This window comes from Castanea sativa, chromosome 3, assembly GCF_040712315.1.
Source record: "Castanea sativa cultivar Marrone di Chiusa Pesio chromosome 3, ASM4071231v1".
In the NCBI taxonomy this organism is placed as follows: Eukaryota; Viridiplantae; Streptophyta; class Magnoliopsida; order Fagales; family Fagaceae; genus Castanea; species Castanea sativa.
The window spans coordinates 41477887-41504690 of NC_134015.1; the positions used below are offsets into that span (position 1 = coordinate 41477887).

A 26804-nucleotide genomic window follows, 5' to 3' on the forward strand; every position below is an offset into this window, starting at 1 on the left:
GCAAGCTACAAACATCTTTCTATCGTATCTAAGAAAGAAGCAGTGCTAGACATTCTCAAACTAGTTAAAGTTGACAATGCAACATGTGGACCATGTCAGCTTGGAAAACATATAAGAGCTCATCATCAGGCAACCTTAATCATAGCCACAGCTAGACCACTTAAACCACTTAAGCTACTTCATATTGATCTCATTGGTCCTACTAGAACGGAATCTCTGGGAGGCAAGAGATATATCATGGTTATGGTAAATGACTTTACCAGATTTACATGGGAAATTTTGCTAAGGTCCAAATCTGAAGCACCTTAACAAATAGAAATCGTGCGTAAAAGATTTCAGAATGAGAAAGAAGTATGTATAATTTGCCTTCGGAGTGATCATGGAAGAGAATTTGAGAACTCTCAACTAGAGCAATTTTGCACTGAAACTGGCATAGCTCAAGAATTCTTTGCTCCAATTACTCCTCGATAAAATGGAGTGGTGGAAAGTAAGAATCGAGTCATTTAGGAGATGGCTAGAGCTATGATGCACAACAAGGATGTTGCTAAAAATCTATGGGGTGAAGCTGTGAACACTGCATATCACACTGTAAACAGAGTGTACTTCAGATCGGAACAAAGAAAACTCCATATGAGTTGTGGAAAGGGAGAAAGCCAAGTGTAAAATATTTCAAAACTTTTGGTAGCACTTGCTTTATCTTAAAAGATAGAGAAAATGTGGAAAAGTTTGACACTCGCAGTGATGGAGGGATTTTCCTTGGGTACTCGTCATCTAGCAAGGCGTATAGAGTTTTTAACAAAAGGACAAGTAAAGTCACGGAGACTGTGAATGTTGTGATTGATGAAACTTTAACTTCTACCACATAAAAGGAGCTTGATCAACTACCAAAATCTGTTCTTCCTTCAGTTCTTGTAAGTGACAAAGTTGAAGAAAATTCTCCTCCTGCTTCTACACCAAATATTGCTCAATCATCTGATAGCAATCATGATGAGGATACTCCAGTACCAACCACTCCTCCTCCACCTGTTGGTCATATGGAAAGGGAACCTTCATCCAAAATTAGATTGAATCATCCTCCAGAAGCAATTGTTGGAAATATGAATGAATTAAACTTGAGGAAGCGAACAATTGATAAGTATGCGGCTAATTTTGTGTCTTATTCTTGCTATTTGTCTCAAGTTGAACCAACAAAAGTAGAGGAAGCACTTCAAGATGAAAGCTGGGTGGAAGCTATGCATGATGAGCTTCATCAGTTTTAGAGAAGTAATGTCTGGACTCTTGTCCCAAGACTAGAAGGTGTGAAAATCATAGGCATAAAATAGATCTTTCGTAACAAGACTGATGAGGAAGGCGATGCCATTCGAAATAAAGCCAGACTCATTTGTCAAGGATACACTCAAGTTGAAAGGGGTTGATTTTGATGAGACATTTGCACCAGAGGCTTGGATTGAATACATACGTATATTACTAGCCCTAGCCTATAACCTAAAATTTAGACTGTATCAAATAAATGTCAAGAATGCTTTCCCGAATGAGTTTCTCAAGAAGGATGCCTATGTATCACAACCCAAGGGATTTGTTGATCCACATTATCCCAATCACGTGCTTTATCTAAAGAAGGCGTTGTATGACTTAAAGCAAGCATCAAGGGAATGATATGATCATCTCACAGAGTATTTTGTGGACAATGAATTTTCAAGGGGACAAGCAGATCGAACCCTGTTCATCAAGAAGGTAGATGGAGAATTGGTTGTTGCTCAAGTATATGTTGATGACATCATCTTCGGGTCTATGAAAGACGATCTGGCATATTCCTTTTCCAGCATGATGTAGATTGAATTTGAGATGTGCATGATATGAGAGCTAAATTACTTCCTCGATTTTCAAATTCGAAAAAATGAGTCAGGTATATTCATCTCTTAATCTAAATATACAAATAATCTTGTAAAAAAAATTGATTTGGAGTCTGCTAACTCTGTTAGAACTCCCATGCGTGGTTTTGAAACCCGGATTGTACAGTTTGACCAGGTTAACTAGAAACTATTCATCAACACGGTTCTTTAAACCCCAAGAATTGGCTATGTGAGAAAGTTAGTGAACCGTTCCGACTACAGTTGAACCTTCCGGGTTTGAAAACCGTTAACGATTTTCACAGGTTAGACCATTAGAGGTTTTTTTTTTTTGGATACTTATAGGTTTACGGCCATTGTTAAAGGCTAAAGTTTCAACCACGTGAGTTGCTATCAGATGAGATCACACCGCTATCTTTCTATTCTTATTCTTAGTCTCACTCGCTCTCTTTCTCTCTTTGGATTTTTCATTTTTACCAATGTTGTTTCTGCATTTTTTGGCCTCTAAATTATTCAGTCTTCTTATTCATTACTTCTGAAGTCTTCTTCTTTGTTGTTGCTTGCTTTACTGTCAACCACTAATATTTGCTTTGCTATCAACTACTAACATTTAATGCTTGCTTGCTGTCAAGCACTTCCTTCTTGGGTTTTGTTCTTTATTTAACTTTAACCAATTTTTTTTTTATACAAGATAAAATTCTACTCTAACCTAATCTAAGTGTATATGTGTGTGAAGCTCCCTCTTGGAGACTTGAACCCCGGTCCTTGCCCTCCACACCCGACAAGCACTTATACTTATGGAATGACCATCGCACCAAGGGTGTGCGGTGGTACTTTAACCAATTTTTAAATGCACAAACATCTTCAGATCTTCTAGCTTTGGGTTTTTTTTTAAAAAAATTCATAATAAATGCTTAATAGTAGACTATTTAAATGGGCTTGGGAAAAAAAAATGATCGGTAGTCAAATGGGCTTGGCCATGGGAAAACAAACTAATTTGTCTCTTAACTGCTTTATTGGGTCTCATAAAATAAAAATAAAAATTATTGGGTACTAAACTGTGCTTTGTCATGACTTAAAAATAATTTAGAAACTCAATAGCTATTTATGTTTTTTTAGAATTTAATAACTCTTATTTGTATTAGGAAAGTTATGTCATAAAAAATACTATCTATATTTGTTTGGGATTATTTTAGTCAATTTTTCAATTTTTTACTAATTTAATATATTTATTTATAACTTCAATAATTATCAAATTAATTATGATGTCATCACGGTTTGACTTCAGTTTAACCCCGGTCTAACTTTAAAAATCTTGAATATCTCCCTTTTATAGTTCATTGAACAGTTCGGGTTTCAAAACCATGCTCCCATGAGTTTGAATGTTCAACTCACTGTAGACTTCTTAGGCAAAAGTGTTGATCCTACTCTCTATAGAAGCATGATAGGTAGTCTCATTTACCTCACTACTAGTAGACCTGACATTAGCTACAGCGTTGGAGTGTGTGCTCTATATCAAGCCAACCTAAGAGAGTCTCATGTTACTACTGTCAAGCGTATCATCAAATACATTAAATCCACCAATAACTTTGGTGTTTGGTATGATAAGGACACAAATGATGTTTTAGCTGGGTAATGTTGATACTGACTGGGTTGGTAATGCTGATGATCGTAAGAGTACTTCTGGTGGGTGTTTCTATTTGGGAAATAATCTTGTGTCATGGATGAGTAAGAAGCTAAATTTCATATTACTTTCCATTGCTGAGGCTAAATACATTGCTACGGGTAGTTGCTGCACTCAACTCCTTTGGATGCAAAACCTTCTTCTTGATTATGGTATTTGTCAAAAACATCTAACCATTTATTGTGACAATACGAGTGTTATTAATATCTCTAAAAATCCAGTTTAAAACTCTCGAACTAAACATATTGACATCTGACATCACTTTATTCGTGAGTTGGTTGAAGATGACACTCTCACTATTGAGTTCATCAACACTGATGATCAAAAAACTGATCTTTTCACAAAACCGTTAGATGGTCATCGGTTTGAATTCTTACGCCAAAACATTGGCATAATCTCTTTGGCTTAATTTTTTTTTCTCCCTCTCTCATGCATTTGCATTGCTGTATCTAGCTTTATTGCTTTTTAATATGTTTGTTTGTTTCTTTCAAAAAAAAACAAAAAAGGAAAATTTTGAAAAATACAAAAACAGTGTGTTTGTGTATACTAGTACTTGTGTACCCTTGGATGGCCTTTGAAACAAGGTTTCTTAAATTTTGTATCACTTGTAGCTTGGATGAGCATCTTCATGCACAACTATGCAATGTGAGCTTTGTGGCTCGTTATGTGATTTGTACGATTTAGTTAATCTTTTATCATTCATATCTTTATCACTCTTTTTTATGGTAATGACTAAAAAAATCCTAAGAGAAATACATAAATAACTATCTCACCACTAAAACTCGTCAATCATAAAACATCTGTGTGTAATTCATAAAAGTCGTGCTAGGTAAGGTGTAGCACTTCCATAGTAAGCAAAGGATGGTTAGCCTACATAATTAGATATCTCTTTTCTCTCTCCTACATGCCCATGCATAATATTTCATTTTATGCTTAAAAGAATAATATGCAAAGAACATGAAAAGAAAAAAAAATCAAAATACTTTTATATATGGTTGCAAGTGTGTTTCTAGGAGATGTGGGAGTTAATGATGTATCTCAAAGGTGATGGTCCCCATCAAATGGTTATGATTGTGTGTGAATATTTTTTATTCTCTTATATCATTATTTTCATATGATGAGACACTTATGCTTTCTTGTAAAAGTTTCACACACAATATGCATACTCTTTGCTACTCTTGATACTACTGTACAGGTACAATGTGATTTGGTCATCACAAGGGATACTTGTAGTTGTATAAGCTTACTAAACTGCCTTTACTTGTTTTTGAAAATAAAATTTGTTAGACTTGTTTAGTGTGTATTTTGATCTAGGAATGCTTTGCATCTAGAGTTTGTGATATGTTTAAGTGTTTAACATGCTTCTTTGATATTTGATATGGTGTCTATCTTGTTTGCAATCATCTCATGTGATTTTCCCTCCTTGAAAATTCTTGTTTCCATTTGCTCAATACTAGCTCGATAGAAGTTCGACAGCAACTTGATACCTCTTAACACAAGCTTCTTTTATCGAAGTCTTTTTGGGTTTTCTCGATACCTCTTGATAGATAGTCCAATCCATGGAGCCAAATTTCTAAACTCTTTGTTTGCTCGATAAAAGCTCGACACTTCCTCGATCCGTCAAAGCAGTTTGTCCATCAACACCTCCTCGTTACTTCTCGATCTATCAAGATGCCTAATTCTATATATACTCGAGGTTCGACCTAGTTCATTTCTCACTCAAATATTTTGATCTCTCTCTCTTCTCTCTCAATCCAAACCCTTCCCCTTCACCAAAATCCTTCTTCCCTTCAAGGATTCGGCCTCTTCTAATCTTAAATCCTTTGGTAAGTGACGGACATCGCTTGCCTTTATTGGTGTTAGTCCATTCTCAACATCGCTTTCGCCGTCACAGCAGCCGCCACAACCTTTCACCATAGAATCTCCAACGTCTTCCAACCATTGTCCTTGGGTTCCGGACCTGCAGTTGCCGTCGTTGAGGAGTTTCGCACAACACAGACCATTGCACTTACCATCTTCACCGTGCATCTTGCTTCAATAAGTATTTTGCAGGTACCATAGTGATCGTCTTGCCTCAATCTACTCAATTATGGAAGTCTTGCAGTAATTGGAGCTTGCACATGCCCTCATGCGCTGCCCAAAGAAGCTACACCTCGATCACACGCCACACGCGCCGGTCTCTGTTCACACGCCTCACACGCCAAACAGCTTTGCCACGTCAGCCCTAGCTGACGTCAGCGTCCTATCATCTATAGACGTCATCGCCCAGTTAGCCTGTTGATATCATATGTTGACTTGCCGTTGTTGACCATTGACTTGGCAGATTTGACTGTTGACTTTGACCATGGTTGACCGTTGACTTTTTGCTAGAGTTGACCTTTTGCTGTCACCCAATTTTTTGTGTAGATTTCATTTTTGTAGTCCATTTTTGCATATTTTGCTTCTAAATAAAGAATAAGGGCAGGTCTTCTTCTAGTTGCAATAATCGTCACCGACAATCTAGCAAACGTTTTTGCTATTTTTGCAAATGTTTTGGCCACAATATTGAGACTTGCTATCATTGCAACAAATCAATTGTTTCAATTTCTGCTGCTACTGTTGCTAACACTAAGAGTGTCTAACCAATGGCTCCCGTCTCTGCATAGTCTAGATCTTTAGGACGCATTTTCACCATTTCCACAGATGACCTTAAAAACATCATCACTAATGTCATTCGTATGGTTGGTAATGCATCTTATTCCTCTTCTCTCTCAGCTTTATCTGGTATATCTACTTCCTCTTAACTTATGGTTCTGCTTGTTGCAATCATATGACACCTCACTTATCCTTATTTTTTGAACTTAAACCTGCACCACACCTTCTTAATATTCGCACAGCAAATGGTTTCAAAATGTCTGGTCATAATATAGGTTCCGTTTCAACCTCTAACCCCTCGGTTCCTGGGGTCTTTAATGTTCTTGACCTTTCTTACAATTTATTTTCTATAGGACAATTAGCTGAGTTAGGTTATCTCATTATTTTTTATTATTTTAGGTGTATTGTGCAGGATCCAAGGACAGGACAGGACAGGAGCTTGGGACCGATCCTAGAGTTGGGCGTATGTTTTCCATGGATAACCTTCGTCTTCCACTTGTTGCTCTTGCTTCTATTGCTGCAGCTGCTGCAATTTCTTCTATTCTTTCCCTTGCACTTTGGCATGCTTGACTTGGTCACGCATCTTCCTCTCGGGTTCAACAATTGGCTTCTAAAGGTTTGTTGGGTTCAGTGTCTACAGAAAATTTTGATTGTGTTTCATGTCAATTAGGAAAACAACTAGTTTTGCCTTTCAACACTAGTGAATCAATATCCACTGATATCTTTGACCTTATTCATTCTGATGTTTGGGGGCTTTCCTCTGTCACTAGCTGGATTTTTCATATGAAACATTGTTATGAATTATTGCAAGTATATTGTAATTTTGCAAAAATGGTTGAAACTCAGTTTTCCAAATGCATCAAAATTTTTCGATCTGATAATGCTCTTGAATACACTTAATTACCTCTCAGCAAAATGGTAGAGCAAAATGAAAATTTCATCATATTCTTGACACTATTCGTGCTCTCATTCTCTCTGACAAAGTTCTTGCTCCTTTTTGGGGCGAAGCTGCATTTCATGTTGTTCACGCTATTAATCGCAGTCCTGTCATCAAAAATCAAACTTCATATGAGCGCCTTTTTGGGTCATTTCCAGATTATCATCACCTTCGCTCCTTCGGTTCTACCTGTTTCGTTCTTCTTCAGCCACATGAGCATAACAAACTTGAGCCTCGATCAAGGCTTTGTTGTTTTCTTGGCTATGGCGAAACTCAAAAGGGGTATCGGTGTTATGATCATGTTTTTCATCATCTTCATATCTCCCACAATGTTGTCTTTTGGCAAAATTGCCCCTTTGTCGAGCTCTCTCACTTCTGTGCCTCCTTATCTTCCTCCTCTATCTTAGATCTTTTTCTAGATGAGGAACATATTTCTGCTATAGTTGCTCCTGATCCTCTTGTATTTGCTCCTGATTCTCCTATAGACTTCTCTATTCAACCACCAAATATCTTTGATCCCTTTCCTAGTTCACCCTTTAATAAATAGTGGAAGATGAACAGGTCGAAGACGAGCTACCCAACCCCAACCTTGAGCTTAGGTCCCCTACTCCCGCTCCGCCTAAAGATCTTGCACAAGGAATTCCACCTCGTCACTCAACTCTAGTAAGATCCATTCCTACACATATACTTGACTATTATTATTACACTGCCCTTGCTGCACTGCACGAGCCTTACACTCAGTGGCGGAGCCAGGAATTTAGGTCAAGGGGAGCAAGATTAAAAGACAAGATTAGAAGTAAAAAATTAATCTAAAAAAATTAATCAATATTAATAACAAAATAAGTAAACAACTATATGATAATGTAATTGTCATACAAAATCTAACATAAAATGTAAACTTTAATTTATTTTTTCACACCTAGCTTATTTTACTCAATTGCCCTCGACGATTTTTCATATTTTGAAACCGCTGTATAATTTCTTCACACTCAATAGTCTTGAATATATCTTTCTCAATATATGTGACTAAGCAATCATTCATCCACTGATCTCCTATTCGATTGCGCAATCGATTTTTAATTATGTTCATTGCTGAAAAAGCTCTTTCAACAGTAGCTGTTGCAACTGGTAAGATCAATGCCAAAGTCACTAATGAGTAAACCAATGGATATGAAACATTCTTTTTCATTTCTACCATCTTTTCAACAAGCTGTCCACCTCTTTAAGTGCTAAAACTCTTCGTAGGACCGCATGTCATGGATGTATGTCTCAAGTTGGTTATCCAAGAAAGAAACTTGAACTCGTTGAAAATCACTTGGATAAAACCGAGCAAGCCGAATTAATTTCTCCTTGTTGAATGCCGAAAATAAGTTATCTCTGGGTTCAAACATGCAACACAAAGTAATAATTCAGAATTTTCAAAACGACTATTGAGTTCCTGAAGTTGCATATCTATAAAAGTATAAAAAAGCTCCACTTGATAATGATGTGAATTTTTCATTTTTTGAGCTTTTCTTCGTGTCCGAGGTAGATAAAAATCATCCATATCGTGAACATCAATATTATTTTTTGCACAAAATGCAAACCTCCTCTAGCAAAGAGTTCCACCCATCATCTCTCATGACTCGTAAACGTTGCTTTGAAATGTCAACCAACTTCATAGCATTCACAATATCTTGATCTTTTCGTTGTAATGCCTGTGACAATTCATTACTTATGCCAAGCACACCTCTCATCAAATGTAAATCAAACACGAATTCAAATGTTTGGAGTAAACCAATTAAGATATTTGCTTCTGCTCCGATCAGAATCTAAACCATCTTCTATAATAGTTTCAATCACATCAATTACAGAAGAAAACATGTGAATAATATTAACAAGTGCACCATAATGAGAACTCCAACGTGTATCTCCAGGTCTTTTTAGACTCATTTCTTGATTCAAGCCACGACTCAGCTTGAAATTTCATTATTTTTTAGTGCTTCTATAACTTCAAAGATTACGTTTTTCACGAAGAATATCATGACGTTTGTACGATGCTCCAACAATATTGAATACCTTTGCAACCAAGTTTAAAAAGGTTGCAATCTGGATGTGATTTTTTGCTACTGCAACTAATGTTAGTTGAAGCTGATGTGCAAAGCAATGGACATAATAGGCAGAAGGATTATCTTTCAAAATAAGAGTTTTTAGTCCATTTAACTCACCTCGCATGTTGCTTGCCCCGTCGTAGCCTTGTCCCCGCAATCTACTAATGCTTAAGCTATGTTTATTAAATACCTCCTCAATTGCACTCTTTAGTGTCACTGCTGATGTATTATTAACATGTGTAATGCCTAAAAAGCGCTCATTCACATGTCCCAGTTTGTCCACATAGCGCAAAACAATCGCCATTTGTTCTTTAGTAGACATATCACGTGATTTATCAACTATAATAGCAAATAATGAGTCTCCAATATCTTTAATAATAGCATTTATCGTCTCAACGGCTATAGCATTTGCTATTTCTTTTTGGATATCAGGAGAGGTCATTTGATGATTTTCAGGAGCATTTTCGAGGACTGCCTTATCAATTTCTTCATTGTGATTTGCAAGAAACCGTAATAATTCAAGAAAATTTCCTTGATTATTGGAGTCTTTAGATTCATCATGGCCACGAAATGCTAATCCTTGCCGTAGTAGAAAACAAATACAATCCATTGATGCATTCAAACGAGTTCGATATTCCCTTTTCTCGACATCCGATTGCTTGTTTATAACTGTTTGAATACTTTGTCTCTGGTTTAACAAAGCTTCACATTTTCTTTGAGCTATATTATGTGCACCGTTGCTAGGTCCCCAACGTGATTCCGTAATTTCTCATTCTTTTTCCAATTTCGAATCCTTCAAGAACAAATGAGTCTCCCCTCCTTGATCACCGCATCGTGTCGAAATAGATAACAAAATAGACAATATGCAGCATCTTTCGTAATGCTATATTCCAACCAACTAGGATAGTCTTTGAACCACACTGGATTAAATCGACGCTTTGTTTTGCCAAATTGACTTTGTGGAAAATCATGATCAACTGGTTGTCAAGGTTTATTTTGTAGATAATGCCTTCTAATTTGATCTCTTTCATTAGGATGATAGTTACAAATTTTTATTCTTTAAACCAGATCCGTGGGAAGATTTGCAACATCCACTTCGATACGAGTTCGTTTAGGATTTGATCCTCGACTCATTATTATGATCAAGATTCTCCATAATCTCAATTAACTACAAATATATATGTCATATCCTTAAAATAAAGACAAACAGTACAATCTAGGATTAAGAATAATCAAATGAGGAGATCATTATAAATACAAATAGTTTAAACATATAATTTGAATTATAAATTTATGGTTAAGAATAGTCAAATTAAGAGATCCATCTAAATATAAACAGTTTAAACATATAATTTGATTCTTTAAAAAAAAATAAATAAATAAATCAAAGCAAAAGTATTAAGAGTATGCATACCTATAAATATTTGAATGTAACTTAAAAACCCAACTTGAATGCTTTTAAAAAATCGCACAAAGAATCGAGATCCAAAGAAAGAAACTGGATTGAAAAGAAATTTTTTCGTTGTGATGGGAGGCGTGCCTTGTTTGCATTATATATACTTTTTTTTTTTCAGAGTTCTACTGACTTCTAATCCGGGTAGGTGTAGCAAAGTTGTTATAGAGATCATTAGAATTGTACTACTTCTAGGGGTAGAAGTCTACTACTACTAAGAAAGCAGGAAAGGTTTTATCACTTCTATAAAAAAAAAAAAAAAAGAACTCAATTAAGTCACGTTACTTTTCGTTTCTAGATTTTAAGTCACGTTACTTTTCCTTTTTAGCTTTTTTTTTTTTTTTTGTAAGGGGGGGGCAAATATGGTATTTCCTAGTCAAAACAATTGAAATTTCAGGGGGGGCACCTGCCCCCCTCGCCCCCCCTCCCTCCGCCCCTGCTTACACCTATCGTGAGGCTTCTACTGACCATTTATGATAGATTGCAATGAAAGAGGAACTTGATGCATTATCTAAAAACCATACTTGGGATTTGGTGACACTCCCCCCTAGGAAATCTGTGGTTGGTTGTAAGTGGATGTACAAGATTAAAACTCACTCTGATGGGTCCATTGAGCGCTACAAAGCTCATCTTGTTGCAAAAGGTTTTATACAGGAGTATGGGATTGATTGTGAAGAGACCTTTGCTCCGGTTGCTCGTATCTCATCTGTTCGTGCCCTTTTAGTTGTTGCTGCTGCCAATAAATGGGACTTTTTTTAGATGGATGTCAAAAATGAATTCCTTAATGGGGATTTAAGTGAATAAGTTTATATGCAACCTCCTCCTGATCTCTTTGTTGAATCAAACAAGATTTGTCACCTTCGACGTGCACTTTATGGCCTTAAACAAGCTCCACGAGTTTAGTTTGCCAAATTCAGCTCTACCATCTCTCGCTTGGGTTATATGGCCAGTCATTATGATTCTGTCTTATTTCTTCGTCGCACTGACAAAGGCACTATTTTACTTCTCCTGTATGTGGATGATATGATTATAACTGATAATGACCTCAGTGGCATTCAAGAATTCAAGAATTGTCTTAGTCAGCAGTTTGAGATGAAAGATCTTGGACATCTCAGCTACTTCTTGGGTCTTGAAATCACTTATTCTACAGATGGACTTTATATTACTCAAGTCAAGTATACCTCTGAACTCTTGTCTCGAGCTGGACTCACTGATAGCAAGACTATTGACACTCCAATTGAGTTTAATATGCATCTGACTCCTTCAGGGAGGAAACCATAGTCTAATCCTTTTCTTCATAGACGCTTGGTTGGCAACCTAGTTTATCTCACTGTCACTTATCCAAACATTTCCTATGTTGTTCACCAAGTGAGCCAATATCTATCTGCTCCACGATCGATTCACTATACTGTTGTTCTGCGCATTCTTCGATACCTAAGGGCACTCTCTTCCATGGCCTTTTCTACTCTACTCAGTCTCCTCTTATTCTCCGTGCATTTTCTGATGCTGGTTGGGCAGGAGATCCCATTGATCGCAGGTCCACCACTGGTTATTGTTTATCTCACTGTCATTTATCCAAACATTTCCTATGTTGTTCACCAAGTGAGCCAATATCTATCTGCTCCACGATCGATTCACTATACTGTTGTTCTGCGCATTCTTCGATACCTAAAGGGCACTCTCTTCCATGGCCTTTTCTACTCTACTCAGTCTCCTCTTATTCTCCGTGCATTTTCTGATGCTGATTGGGCAAGAGATCTCACTGATCGCAGGTCCACTACTGGTTATTGTTTTCTTCTTAGTTCTTCTCTGATTTCTTGGCAAAGCAAGAAACAAACACATATGGCCCGCTCCAGTACTGGAATAGAATATCGTGCCCTTTTTTATATTACATCTGAGCTCTTTTGGCTACAATAGCTTCTCCAAGATTTAGGTGTGTCCACATCCTCTACTACTCCTCTTTATTGTAACAACCAGAGTATCATTCATATTGCTCATAATGAAGTCATCCATGAACGGACTAAACACATCAAAATCGATTGTCATTTTATCCGTTATCATCTTGTCCATGGTGCTCTCAAGCTGATCTCCATGGTGCTCTCAAGCTGATCTCCATCTCCTCTAACTTGCAGATATTTTTACCAAGTCACATCCTAAGGGACACCTTTGTACTTTGGTTGACAACTTCAAGTTGGTCTCACATCTACCTTGAGTTTGAGGGGGGCTGTTAATATGTATTAGGGTATGTGGGCTTTAGGCCCACCTTGTTTACTTGTATAGCACATTTACTTGTAATGTACACTCTGCCTCCTATATAAAAGCACTCATGTATATTTTATTACTTGAGAAATACAATTCATTTCAGTATTTCTAACAATTTTAATCATTCCTCACTGTTTCAAGTTGGCAGCCACTATCACTTTATTGAGGTGAATCCCTACTTGGTTTTTGATCGATGGAGAGCATATGGCATGCGCCTGAATATACCCGCAGGGACAGCTACACAATTTAAGGTGGAACTTGCAATCTTCATGGATTACTTTTATTTTCATTTTATAAGTTTTACCATTACTCAATGAAATTCAACTAAAATTTGTTTAGTTGTTTATCTGCTGTAAATAAATATTTGCCTATATCTTTGGCTTTTTATTACTTCAAGTCCATGTAAAATATTAACCAGCAGAAAAAGCAGTTTTTCTTTTTGATAGAAAAAAAAAAAAGTAGTTTTTAATCATATTGTAAACAAAAACTATTTCCCCCTTTAATAATATCAGTTTTGCTTGGCCAGCCTGGGGAAGCTAAATGTGTAATACTTGTAAGCATTGGAGGTAAGAAAGTGATCAGCGGGGGAAATGGCATTGTTGATGGTCTTGTTGATCATGCTAATTTCAAAGTCATCATGGAAGCTGTAAACTCGAGAGGTTTTGGAAATCTTGAAGCAACAAATGCTAGGTTAGATCTTCTCCTAGGTAAAATGCATGCGGCTTGTTTCAATTATGTTTTGTGATATCAATGAGATTGTTGTTTGAATGAGTAAACATGTTCCACTTAAAATGATAAAGGATAAATGGAAATGCTTTACCTCAGAATTGATTTTTCAGTGAAGGTGTTACCGAAGAAGATTCTGCTTTCACAACCGTTATCTCTCATGAGGCGTATGCCAATATGTATGGCCCTACCACTGGTGACAAAATTCGGCTTGGTGATACCAATTTGTATACTGAAATAAAAAGATCTTGCTATTTATGGTGATGAATGTGTCTTTGGAGGTGGGAAAGTTATAAGAGATGGAATGTGCCAGTCATGTGGGCATCCACCAGCTGACTCTTTGGATACTGTTATAACAAATGCTGTGTTCATTGATTATAGTGGAATCTTCAAGGCAGATATTGGTATCAAAGAAAGTATTATTTAGGGCGGCTCCAAGAATATTTGTTAGGGGGTCATTCAAATTCGTGTTGAAAAAGTTGACAAGGACCTCTTTGTAAATATATATATATTTTTTTTCATCTTGATCATTATGATACTATTGATGAGATCTTTCGTAACCTATAATCCAAAGGAATATTTTTTTTTTTAAGTCAACACGAGTTCTTTTAGATAATAAATCTTAGGTATGAGATAAATCTTGCTGTAAATGTGACTTCCTTTTCAAAAATTTATTCATAGTATTAGCAAGAGAATTAAAGATAAATTAAAAGTTCATTGGACATATGTTTTCTTAGTATAATGAAGATAGTATTATTATTATTGCTAAGATTAAATCTTGTAAATTATCTGTTCTCTATTACTATAATAAAGTTATTAATTATTGTTGTTAAGTGAATTTTAATTATTATTATTACTCAGAATACTCTAATTCATTGTTTATTAGTTTTTGTTTTTACTCTTTTCAATTCTTTTATTTAACAATTCAACTCAATTGTGACAACTTACAAGTCTTTGTAATTCATTAAGAAGAATTTTGTTGTGTTTTTTAATTACTTTATTAAAAATTCAATGCAACAATACAATAACTAAAAAAAAAAAGTCTTCATTCTCCACTATCTCACGCCCCACTTTCACTGCCTCACACTTAATATTCTTTTAGTGTTTACACTTTACAACTCATTTAATTGTCTTTTTCTGAGATATAAGATTAGCAAATTACTAATTTTTGTTGTTGGACTTGCTATTTTTTTTCCTCAGATTTTGGATCAAATTGGTTTGATGTTGGGTTTTTTCTTTTTGTTTAAGAAGGCCAAGATAAATTTTAGTATTGAATTGATTTGTTCTTCGGACTTATTTTAGGGTTCAAAATTATATTTTAAGGTATTCAAAACAAAAATATTTTAAAATGTTATATGTAAAAAAAAAAAAATCACAAGATAGGGGGTTCATTTGAACCCCCTGAACACCATGTGGCGCCGCCACTGGTCTTATTGTTTCCCTTGGGAAAGCAGGCAATCCAGATACCATGGATGGTGTATTTATGAATATGATAATTGGGGTAAATTTCATCTCAAAGTGCAGAAGCAGCATCAAAAGGTTTAATTGTATACCACGTTAATTGCACACACTTATACTTTTTCAATAATTAGGTTAACACAGAGGTTATTGCGGGAGAAGGAATGATTGTTACTGCAGGAGCCATAGACTGTCATGTCCACTTCATATGCCCTCAATTGATATATGAAGCAATATCAAGTGGTGAGCTACCTAATTGGAATTTTTTTTGGTTGAAAATGCTGCTGAAATTGACAAAGGCATTACTGATTAAATTGTAATGTGTCTCTGTATTTATATAAATTTTTGACATGTTAAATATAGATGAAAACATTCAGAAAAGCTTAATCAAACTCAACTGCGTATGTTGGGAATCAAATTCATACATTTTTTAGCCGGTTGCACATGATTTAAAACTGCTTGATAAGTTTTTCTGAACCGTTCTTTTGGTACCCAGAGTTCAAGTGTCTACTCCTTAGCAATCTGAGTAACCACTGAATGTAAAAGAAAATTAATTGAAACAAATATTTTTCCAAATGTTCAATAACTCCATTTTTCTAAAACTATATGAAGGAATCACAACACTAGTGGGAGGTGGAACAGGACCTGCTGATGGAGCACGTGCTACAACTTGTACTCCTTCACCATCACAAATGAAGTTAATGCTGCAATCAACTGATGACATGCCCCTAAAGTTTGGTTTTACGGGAAAAGTACGCTTAATAATTTCTAGACTTAATAAATTCCTCTCTCTCGCTCTCTCTGTCTCAACTTACACCCGTTTAAGAATGGACCTTGCAGTAATTACTGTAATATATTAATGGATGACTAAAATTCTGAATTCTAAAAGATTTTCCCACTTGCTCCTCCCTTCTACTCTCTTCATCTTTATATATTCTTCTACCTTGTTCTGTAATTCCCTTTGTCTGCTTCAGGGGAACAGTGCCAAACCTGAGGAGCTACATGAAATAATTGGAGCCGGGGCAATGGGACTGAAGCTGCATGAGGACTGGGGAACTACTCCTGCTGCAATAGACAATTATTTGACTATTGGAGAACATTATGACATCCAGGCACCACTTTTTTCTTTTCTTTTTAGGTAGTATTTCTTTTCCAGTTATTTGAAACATTTTGAGATTTATATGACTTACAAACTTTCTTCATATCTATTGATTTTGACAGGTTAATATCCACACTGACACCTTGAATGAATCAAGATTTGTAGAACATACTATTGCTTCATTTAAAGGAAGAACTATTCATGCCTATCACAGGTACAAGTTTACTTCTGCCCACACCACCAACCAAAAATAAAAAGGAAAGAAAATGTTTTTCAATCTTCTTTGACCCCATTATCATGGTCATTAGGTATTATGTTAAATATAAATAAATAATTAAAATCTAGAGTGTAATAAAAAGGTACACTTTATTTATTAATTTTAGCAAATTTCTTTCTTGATGTAGCACATAGGGAAGTTTATTTATAGAGGAGTAAAAAGTTATTGATAGCTATGGCCTTTGTTGTTTAGTCAAAGTGGCTAAAATTTGAAATCTTGGCCCTGTTGATCATATCGGGAGTATTTCCCATCCCTATCATCCTTTTCAAGTTGTCATGTGATTACAAGATCTTTCTCTTGTTAACAGTACATAATAAGTTCATCTACTCTATTACTTTTGGCCTTGCTTCAACTTTTCTATCTTTTAATACAATTTTTTAACTTTCTCAGTAAATTTTGGACAGTGAAGGTGCTTGTGGTGGTCATGTTCCAGAGATCATCAAAGTGTGTGGTGTGAAACATGTCCTGCCATCATCTACAAACCCAACGCGGCCTTATACTTCCAACACTATAGACGAGCATCTTGACGTGCTGGTATGAGAAGATAATAGAAGAATTGATTCAGTATGCATTATGGATGTTCAATCCTCATTTTGGTATCCATTCATACAGATGGTCTGCAATCACCTTGACAAGGACATTCCAGAAGATGTAGCATTTGCTGAATCAAGGATAAGAGCTGAAACAATTGCTGCAGAAGATATTTTGCATGATATGGGGGCAATTAGCAACATATCTTCTGATTCACAAGCTATGGGTCGCATTGGAGAGGTCAATAATTCCCTTTTTCAAGAGAATTTTTTCCCTTAGAATTATTGTTTAAATAACTCCTTTTGTACTTCCAATTGATACTATAAACTTCTATTTGATAAATCTGGGAGCCAAACATTAAAAACCATGAGATCTGGTAAATTTTTTTTTTTTTTTTTTTTTTGATAATTTGATAATTGGAGGAGGAAGGATTTGAATCTGGATGTTTTTTTAGAAACACCAGAAAGTGCCAGTTGAGCGCCTACAGGGCTCTTGGCGAGACCTGTTACTTGCTTGATAGTGAGCATTTGGAGTCATTCTAATTGATAAGATATGACAGGGTTGCTTTTAAGCTGCTAAGATCTAAGAATCTTGGAGACAAACATGGGTGCCAAATAGAGATACTTTTAACATGACAGTGTCCCTTAAAACGAGACAAATCGTAGTCGGGATGTATGAAGACGGCCGACAGGGATAACTGAAGATAAAATGATGGCTTGTTGCCCAGACTCTATTTTATACAATTATGATCTTACGTTGCAAGTTAATAATGCATATTAACATTCTTTGAGTGCGCATCCAACCCATGAATTCTCCGTAATCTTTGTTCTTTTAGTCTTCACTTGGTTGGGACATATTTTCTTATTTATTATGATGCTAAGCTCAGGTTTTGCTTACTCTTTTCTTGCCAGCTGATAAGCAGAACTTGGCAAACTGCCCATAAAATGAAGTTACAAAGAGGACCGATTGATACTAGTGAACCAGACAATGACAACCTTCGTATCAAACGATATGTCGCAAAATACACCATAAATCCGGCAATAGCTAATAAGTTTTCTCAATATATTGGTTCCGTCGAGGTATACTAGGTCTAATATCTCTGAGCTCAATTACAATGTGAGCTACACAAAAGTATAAATAAGCAACTGCTTTTATGGGTTATGCATATCATGGATTACAGTAGCGAATGGGCAGAAAGGCATACATCGCTTACATTATTTACTCACACCATATGTCTCCAATATAGAAATCCATCCACTTCACGACTAATTGACGTTTATACTTCTATCAGATCAAGCAAATATATAGTCAACTGCCTCCACTAATTCTGTTAAATCTTGACATTGTATTAATTAGTAGATGTGATCCATGAGATTCTGGATAATCTGGAAAAATTGTAACATTGTAATTAATATTAAGATTAAATGAAACAAAAGATTTCTCCTTTTATAAGTGACATTTGTTTTTGTGGGTTGGGAAGTTAGCCGATCTTGTTTTATGGAAGCCGTCTTTCTTTGGGGCAAAACCAGAAATGGTAATAAAAGGTGGTGCAGTTGCATGGGCTGATATAGGCGATCCAAATGCAAGCATTCCCACACCTGAACCGGTAAAGTTTGCTGCTGCTACTACTATATTCTGGAGCATGTTATGTGGAAGAGCATTATTTTGAATTCCTCATATTCTGATGTTGACTACATAAATGGAAGCCTATGGTGCAAATTAGAATCTTCTCATTGTTGAGTTAGAATCTTAACATGCCCCGTGCAATGCCGGCTCAATGGTATAAGCAACTAATGCAATCACCTAAGGCCCCAAGTAAAAAAAGACCTCAAAATTTTAACCAATAGGGTTATTTCTATCATTGTAATAGTATTTGTGGGTACTAGAATTCTGAATTAGGCCGTCACGCCACGTGTCATGGCATGGCCGAGAAGGGCAGCTATTGCACCGAGGAGTCCACGTCCTCGGACTTTATGATCGCATCATCAACACGTCATCAAAGAATGCATTACTGTGCAGAAAGAGCTTTGGAAAGGGAGCTAGCACTAACATGACTGAAGAGCTGGAGGCTGCCACCACATTCAATACATTCCACTAAACCTCTTGGCCACATTTATGTGAAGAATACTCTTGAACAGTGCTGTCTTGGTTGCCGCATCTCACAAGGGTATAGAGAAGGTGGTTGATGAGACTGGCACTTAAGTGGTGGTCTGCGTAATCAACAAATGGAAGGACAAGATCATCCAAAAGGGCCTATATAAGGTAGAAGGTCCCCCGAAGAGAGGGGATCGGAAGAAAAAAAAAAAAAAAAAGAGAAAAACACTGTACAACAAAGAAAGGAAATTGTAACACGCCTAATAAGTAATATATTCAAGAACAGAATCTCCTCGGATATGTCCGAGGAGAATTATCCTTCTCAATACGGTGATTACCTTCTATTTTTCCTTATCTCCTTGAGTTTTTTGGCCCAAGGTAAGCGCTATCTCACCATGAAAGCCTAGTTTTGGAGCCCACTCTCTAACAAATTCATTGTGTGGGACTATTTGGGCTTGGGTCTTTCATTCGTTTAGGCTTCAGCGCTAAATCTAGTCTTACAGTTTTAATTAAGCTCAAATATGTGTGTGTGCGTGTGTTATCAAATAAAAAAAATTAAGCTCAAATATTAGCTAATAAATAAAATAATATTTTTTTATCAAATGAAATACAAAAAAAAAACAAAAAGAGATGCTACGTCCACAACATTTTTCACAACACTTTACTACAAATCCTAAATAATAAGTTGTTATTGATGGCAAAAAAATAATTTTAATGGTGTGTTCAAATTAGAACCAGTAACAACTTAACACTTAGAATTTATTGTGAAAAATATTGTAAATGTAGTACTTTTCAAAAAAAAAAAAAAAACAAAGAGCAATACACAAAAAAAATTCGCAACATTTTTCACAATAGTTGAGTTGGCAAATTTTTACTAGTTTTCAATTAAGTTTACCACTAACATCACTCTTTTACTTACCAGTATCAATCTGCCACATTAATAAGTGCAAAAAGTTTTTTCAATTTTTTTTTTTTTTTGTTGTGCTTATAGACTTTTAAAAAAAAATTCTACATAGTTCATATTAATTAGTAGTAATTTTGCTTATAAAATAAGATAATTAATTTTCGTCTTAGGCCTCCAAATGCATCAAACTGCCCTTGGCCCTGTGATGATAATTCTCATCTGAAGTGTTGGTTGTGCTTTCCTTTACGAGGTCAAACTAATTTTAAGCAAAAATCAAACATTTTTGAAGAATTGTTACCGTTAAAATGTCTCATATACTTATCAACAGTTGCATTTAACAAGCTAAAATATATGTTATTTATATTGTGAAGAAAAATCTTGCTATAAAGAACCCGAGATAAATGAGTCCAAATTGTTTGTCCCACTCTTCCTGCTCCACTATATACTCCACAAATAAAAACATATCACATGCTCATCTATTTTATTAATTGCTAAATCTATGTCTTCTATTATTTCAATTTCCTAAAATAAATAAATAAATAACCCATCATATTTTGGTAATTGAAATAATAGAAGACATATTTTACATACTCATATTTTAAAACACTACATATCGAAAATAAGATCTCTCCCTCTCGTGGAGCTCTCCCTCTCGAACTAGTACGAGTACTCCCTCCCTTGGCTATAAGCGAAGGGCAATTATCTAATTAGCTAGTTCTCTACAAGACAGGATGGAGGATACTGTGTGTGATAGGTTTGACAAGGTGAAGTTAACTACTAAAGAGGAAGAAACTATACCTATCTCGGATGATGGAAGAATGGAAGCTATTGAAAGCTGCACTCTGAGTTTGATTGGTAAATTTCTCACATGTAAGTCTTTTAACAAAGCTACAGCAAAGAATACAATTAGGCGAGCGTGGGGATTCAATGAATCAATGCAGATTCTTGAAGTAGGGCCGAATCTCTTCCAATTCAAATTTCAATCAGAGTTTGATTTGGATAGGATATTGAGAGGAGGTCCTTGGTCTTTTGACAATCAACTACTATTACTTCAACGGTGGAAGAAGGGTATGACCGTGGGGAATATTTGGTTGGAGTCGACATCACTCTGGGTTCAAATATGGAATGCTCCATTTGATATGATTTCCCCTCAAGTAACAAGGGAAGTGGGAAGTCGGTTGGGTGAGGTCAAGGATGTGGAATGGAAGAAAATGAAAGATGATATATGTATGTTTATGAGGGTCTGGGTAGCCTTACCAGTTTCAAAACCTATTCGACGGGGAGGTTTTATTGCTGGATCGGATGGTGTCAAAACGTGGGTATCTTTTAAGTATGAGAGATTGCCCAATTTTCGTCACTATTGTGGAATTTTAGGTCATGATTTGAGGCACTATGCATCCCATTATGCAGTGGAGAAATAGGGAGACCGAATTGAGTATCAATATGGTGATTTTCTTAGGGCTGTGGGTGGCCGTCCAAGAGAGTCATCTTCTAAAACCGTAGGTCAGAAAAGCACGAAGGAGGACAAGGATTTTGAAGCAAAGAAGAGCCCGGTACAGGTGGAGCTTGGTGGTCCGATGAGAGAGACGACGGCGAGTATGGGTGGTCTTGGAAACCCTAGCAACGTTGGGAACCCTACTAACGTGATTAACTCTGAGGTTGTGATTCAAGGAACGGCTGCTGAAATCACGCTCATAAATAGCATAAGTAGTTACTCCCATGCAAACGTTAAGGGTTTAAACTCAGCAAATAAGGAAACTGGTCCGAAACAACAGGAGAACGGACATATGTGCAATGATTTAAAAGAGGGTGCTGAGAACGTGGGATTAAATAAGGGTCAATTGGTTGCTGCAGTGATAGAAATTCAAAGGCAGGGCATGGACATATCTACTTCAAGGCTGGATATGATTGGGCCTCATAATCTTAAGCCCAAAGGTTCTTGGACCCGTATAAATAGAATGGAATTCGGCTTGGGAGGCTTCACTAAGTCTATTATGTTACCTGGATTGGGCAAGAAGGAGTCATGTGAAGCACTTGAAGGGCAGGTTGAAGATTTGAACTTTAAGAAAGGAAAATTCAACAGTGATGAGGAAAGCAATGACTGTGGATCGGCGGGGGTGGAGAGCCACCCTTGCCAAGAGCAATGAGGCTGTTAAGCTAGAACTGCCAAGGGCTTGGGAACCCTTGGACAGGTCGAAGCCTTCGCAAGCTTGTGAGGGAGCAAGTTCCCACTGTTTGTTTCCTGATGGAGACTAAACTTGATAAGGAAGGTTTTAAGAAGTTATATGGACATTTACCGTTTCAGAATAAGATCATCGTTAAACATCCAGATTCTGGAGGAGGATTAGCTTTTTTGTGGAAGAATGATATGAGGTTGGAGGTTATTAATTTTACTGCTCACCATGTTTTGGCTAAAGTTACGGAAAGGGATGGTTATGTATGGTATCTGACTGGTTTTTATGGGTGGTTGGATGCACAGCAGAAAGAAAAGTCATGGAGACTGTTAAAATATCTACAAACTTTTGTAGTGGGTCCATGGGTGGTGATTGGAGATTTCAATGCATATTTACATGCATCAGAGAAGGAGAGTGTCAGACAGCCACAATTTTCACAGATTGAAGCTTTTAGAGAGGCTTTGAGTTCTTGTCAACTGCATGACCTTGGATTTAAGGGATATCCCTACACTTGGAGTAATAAGAGGCCTGGGGAAGCTAATACTAAGATTTAGCTTGATAGAGGTGTTGCCAACAAAGAATGGACTGACAAATTCCAGCTGAGTAGAGTTGTGCACTTGGCAACTCATACATTGGATCACCTTCTACTTTTGTTGCATGTTCAATCCTTTTCACAGCCAAGGCAGAACCGTGGGAGACCTTTCAGATTTGAGGAGTCATGGTTACTTCGAGCTAACTGTGCAGATATTATTCAGGAGGTGTGGGGGAAGGCAGGAGTGGATAGGGCTGGTTTGGCTGTAGTACAAGAAAAAATAAAGGCTTGTGGGGCAGACCTCATGGCTTGGGGCTCTCCAATAACTGATCCGAATACTATTGCCATTAAGGAAACTCAAAAGAAGCTAGATAGGCTGAATGAGGCCGAACTCACTGAAGCTTCTAAAGCTGAATTTTTGAGTTTAAGAAAAAGGATGGACGAACTTCTGCAAAAGCAAGAAATATACTGGGCCCAAAGGTCTAGAATAAATTGGATGAAACATGGTGATAGGAATACAAAAAAATTTCATGCCAAGGCATCACAAAGACGAAGGAAAAATTATATAAATGGCATCCGGAATTCCCAGGGGATATGGTTGGAGAATTTGGAGGAGGTGGTCGAGGTAGCATCAGATTACTTTGATAACCTTTTTCAGGCAGGAGTGGGAGATTAGATGGAAGAGTGCCTGAATGCAGTGGAGAGTAGGGTGACTGATGGCATGCGGGAATTACTGTCAACTCAATTTACTGCTAAAGAAGTACAGGTGGCCCTATTTCAGATGGGACCAACTAAAGCTCCAGGACCTGATGGTATGAATGCTCTATTTTATCAAAAATTCTAGCATATTGTGGGTGATTCTGTTGTTTCAACTATTTTGGATTTTTTAAATAATGGTAACATGCTCCCTGATATTAATCATACAAATATTATGCTTATTCCTAAAGTACAAAATCCAAAAAGAATGTCTGAGTTTAGATCTATAAATTTGTGTAATGTTATTTACAAAATTATTTCCAAGGTATTTGCAAACAGGTTGAAACAGGTATTGCCTCAGATCATATCACCCACACAAAGTGCTTTTGTACCAGGGCGATTGATCACTGATAATGTGATGGTGGCCTATGAGACACTTCATACTATGCATGCCAGAAAAAAGGGGAAGAAGGGTTTTTTGGCACCGAAGCTTGATATCAGCAAGGCCTATGACCGGGTTGAGTGGCATTTCCTGCAAAGTATTATGGAGAAGATGGGGTTCCCAGCTGGCTAGATAGAGAGGGTGATGAGCTGTGTTACAACTCCGTCATTCTCTATTATGGTGAATGGGAAACCCTATGGTATGATTCATCCAACTAGAGGAATCCATCAGGGAGATCCGATTTCACCATACTTGTTTCTCTTGTGTGCAGAAGGCTTTACTGCTTTGTTAAAAAAAAGCAAAATCAGAAGGGAGGATTAAGGGAGTTTCCATTTGTAGAGGGGCACCAAAGATTACTAATCTTATGTTTGCAGATGATTCTTTACTATTTTGTCAGGCAACTCGAGCTGAAGGAGAAACTATAGCAGAAATCCTCCAAACCTACGCAAGAGCTTCGGGGCAAAGTATCAATTTGGAAAAGTCTTCAGCTTATTTTAGCAGTAATACACCGGAAAGGCAGAAAGGCTATGTTTTGGAGATTTTAAGTGTAAAGGAGGTTGATCGGTTTGTCAATTATCTTGGCTTACCAACTCTGATTAGTCGGGCTAAGTATCACACCTTCTCATACCTGAAGGACAGAATATGGAAGAAGCTCCAAGGATGGAAGGGTATGTTGTTGTCTAGGGCTAGTAAGGAAATCCTCATCAAGGCTGTGGCACAGTCCATACCCACATATACAATGAGCGTATTTCAAATCCCTCTAAAATTGTGCAATGAATTGGATGCGTTGTGTGCAAAATTTTGGCGGGGTCAAATTGGCAACAAACGGAAAATTCATTGAAAGAGTTGGGATAAGCTAACGGCGTCAAAGAAAGAGGGTGGAATGGGGTTCGAGATTTGAGAGCCTTTAATTTGGCTACGCTGGCAAAACAAGGTTGGAGGATGGTTCAAGGCAATGAGTTGTTACTCTATCAATGCTTTAAGGCAAGGAACTTTCCGAGATCATCATTCCTAGAGGCTAAAGAATCCCCTAATTGCTCATATGTATGGAGGAGCTTAATGGCTGCACAACCAATTATTCAATCCGGTCACTGTTGGAGGGTTGGTAATGGACACTCAATCAATGCATTGACGGACAGGTGGTTGCCGAATTTCCCAACACACAGAGTCCTTAATTCAGTTCAGGAAAATTGGGATGAGTTGATGGTGGCGGACTTGATTGATCCGGAGCTGAACATATGGAATATGAGAATATTATGGCTATTTTTCATAGGGATGAAGCTGAGGCGATCTGCCAAATTCCGTTGAGTAGAAGGAATGTTCAGGACTCTATTTTTTGGCTACATAACTCACGGGGTCTGTTCACTGTGAAGTCTGCATATCATGTGGCTAGGAGGCTCTTAACTGATGCGTATCGGGGTGAATCATCGAGGGACTGTGCTGTAGCAAATGCCTGGACTGCAATATGGAAGCTTCGGCTCCCAAACAAATTAAAAGTCTTCGCCTGGAGAGCTTGCCACGAGATCCTCCCAACTGCAGTGAATCTGACCAGAAGAAAGGTGTTTACTGAGGATAAATGTTCGGTCTGTACAAGGGAAACGGAGTCCACCATTCATGCACTTTGGGATTGTGTAGCAGTCCAAGATATTTGGGCTGGAAGTTCTTGCAAATTGCAGAAAACTAGACACGGCCAGCTTGATATGATGCACCTTATGGAGGAGTTATTGGAGCGCCTTACTAAAGATGAGCTTGAGTTATTTTGGACCCAAGCGTGGATAATTTGGAACAACCGTAACTGCTTGCTGCATGGAGGAAAAATGAAGGTACCAAGTAGCTTGACTAACCGGGCTATGGAGTATATTGCAGAATTCAAGATTGCGCAATCACGGCTGGATGCACAGTTGCCACAGCAACCAAACGGAGATACATGGAAGCCACCACCAAGAAGGGAGTACAAACTGAATTTTGATGTAGCTGTATTTTCGGAGTTAGGCAGAATAGGTTATGGTGCCATTGTTCGAAATGAAAAAGGAGAGGTAATGGCTGCTATGACTGCTAGTGGTCAGATGGTGCGCACAAGTGATGAAGCAGAATTTCTTACTTGCCGAAGAGCTATAGAATTTGCTGTGGATGCTGGATTTTCGAGGATGATTATTGAAGGTGATAACATTAATGTTATTAATGCAATAGCGTCTTCTTTGGAAAACTCTTCACCATTTGGTAATGTTGTGGATGATATTCGACATTTGATGCGGGGTTTGCAATGGGTTAGTGTTTGTTGTATTAAGAGGGGTGGGAATAGAGTAGCACGTGCTTTGGCACAATATGCTAGATATACTGTAGATGAGGATGTATACTGGATGGAGGATTCTCCCCTACCTGCTTTGGATGCTTTTTATCATGACATTTCTCGTTGTTGATTGAATGAACATTCCCCTTTCAAAAAAATTATAGAAGACATAAATTTAGCATTTAATAAAATAGATGGATATATGACATGTTTTTATTTGTAGAATATATAGTAGAGCAAGAAGAGTGAAATAGATAAATAGTGCTCACTCCGTTGCTTTTGTCAGCAAGGCATGGATCTCTCTCTCCCTTTCTTTCCTTTTTCCCTCTCTTTCTTCTTTTGTAAGTAACATTTTTTCTCTTTTATCCATACAAACAGGCAGCTTTAGATAATGGAGTTAAGGCCAAGTATGGAGTCAAGAAAAGAGTAGAAGCTGTTGGCAAAGTCAGAAAGTTAACCAAATCTGACATGAAGCTCAACGATGCCCTTCCAAACATAACAGTGGATCCAGGGACATACACAGTGACAGCAGACGGCGAAGTTCTGACCTGCACTGCAGCCACCACGGTTCCTCTTTCTCGAAACTACTTCCTCTTTTAAACATTGATAATATGTCTAAACCTCGATCATCTTATGTATTTTAAAGTAAATTTAGCAAACTGAAACAAATA

At 37.1% G+C, this 26804-nt stretch overlaps 1 protein-coding gene and 1 pseudogene across 1 annotated transcript; one reads left to right on the top strand and one right to left on the bottom strand.

The window, feature by feature from the left end:
• Nucleotides 1-8191: 8191 nt before the first annotated feature.
• On the bottom strand, nucleotides 8192-9805 carry LOC142628964 (uncharacterized). Its single transcript, XM_075802986.1, has 3 exons — nucleotides 9164-9805; nucleotides 8692-8802; nucleotides 8192-8230 (listed from the first exon to the last, which is right to left on the bottom strand). The coding sequence occupies exons 1-3, from the start codon at nucleotides 9803-9805 to the stop codon at nucleotides 8192-8194; spliced, it is 792 nt and encodes a 263-aa protein (XP_075659101.1).
• A 1882-nt stretch (nucleotides 9806-11687) lies between these two features.
• Nucleotides 11688-26733, top strand: LOC142628965 (urease-like; annotated as a pseudogene).
• The last annotated feature ends 71 nt before the right edge of the window (nucleotides 26734-26804 follow it).

Bases quoted from the DNA above. Each gene is read 5' to 3' on its own strand.
- LOC142628964 (XM_075802986.1), bottom strand. From the start codon at position 9,805: ATGGATTGTATTTGTTTTCTACTACGGCAAGGATTAGCATTTCGTGGC. The intron at 8,803-9,163 runs GTATTCAATATT...GAATTGTCACAG, and splicing joins TTTTAAACTTGGTTGCAAAG to GCATTACAACGAAAAGATCA. The intron at 8,231-8,691 runs GTTTGCATTTTG...TGATCTTACCAG, and splicing joins GGAACTCTTTGCTAGAGGAG to TTGCAACAGCTACTGTTGAA.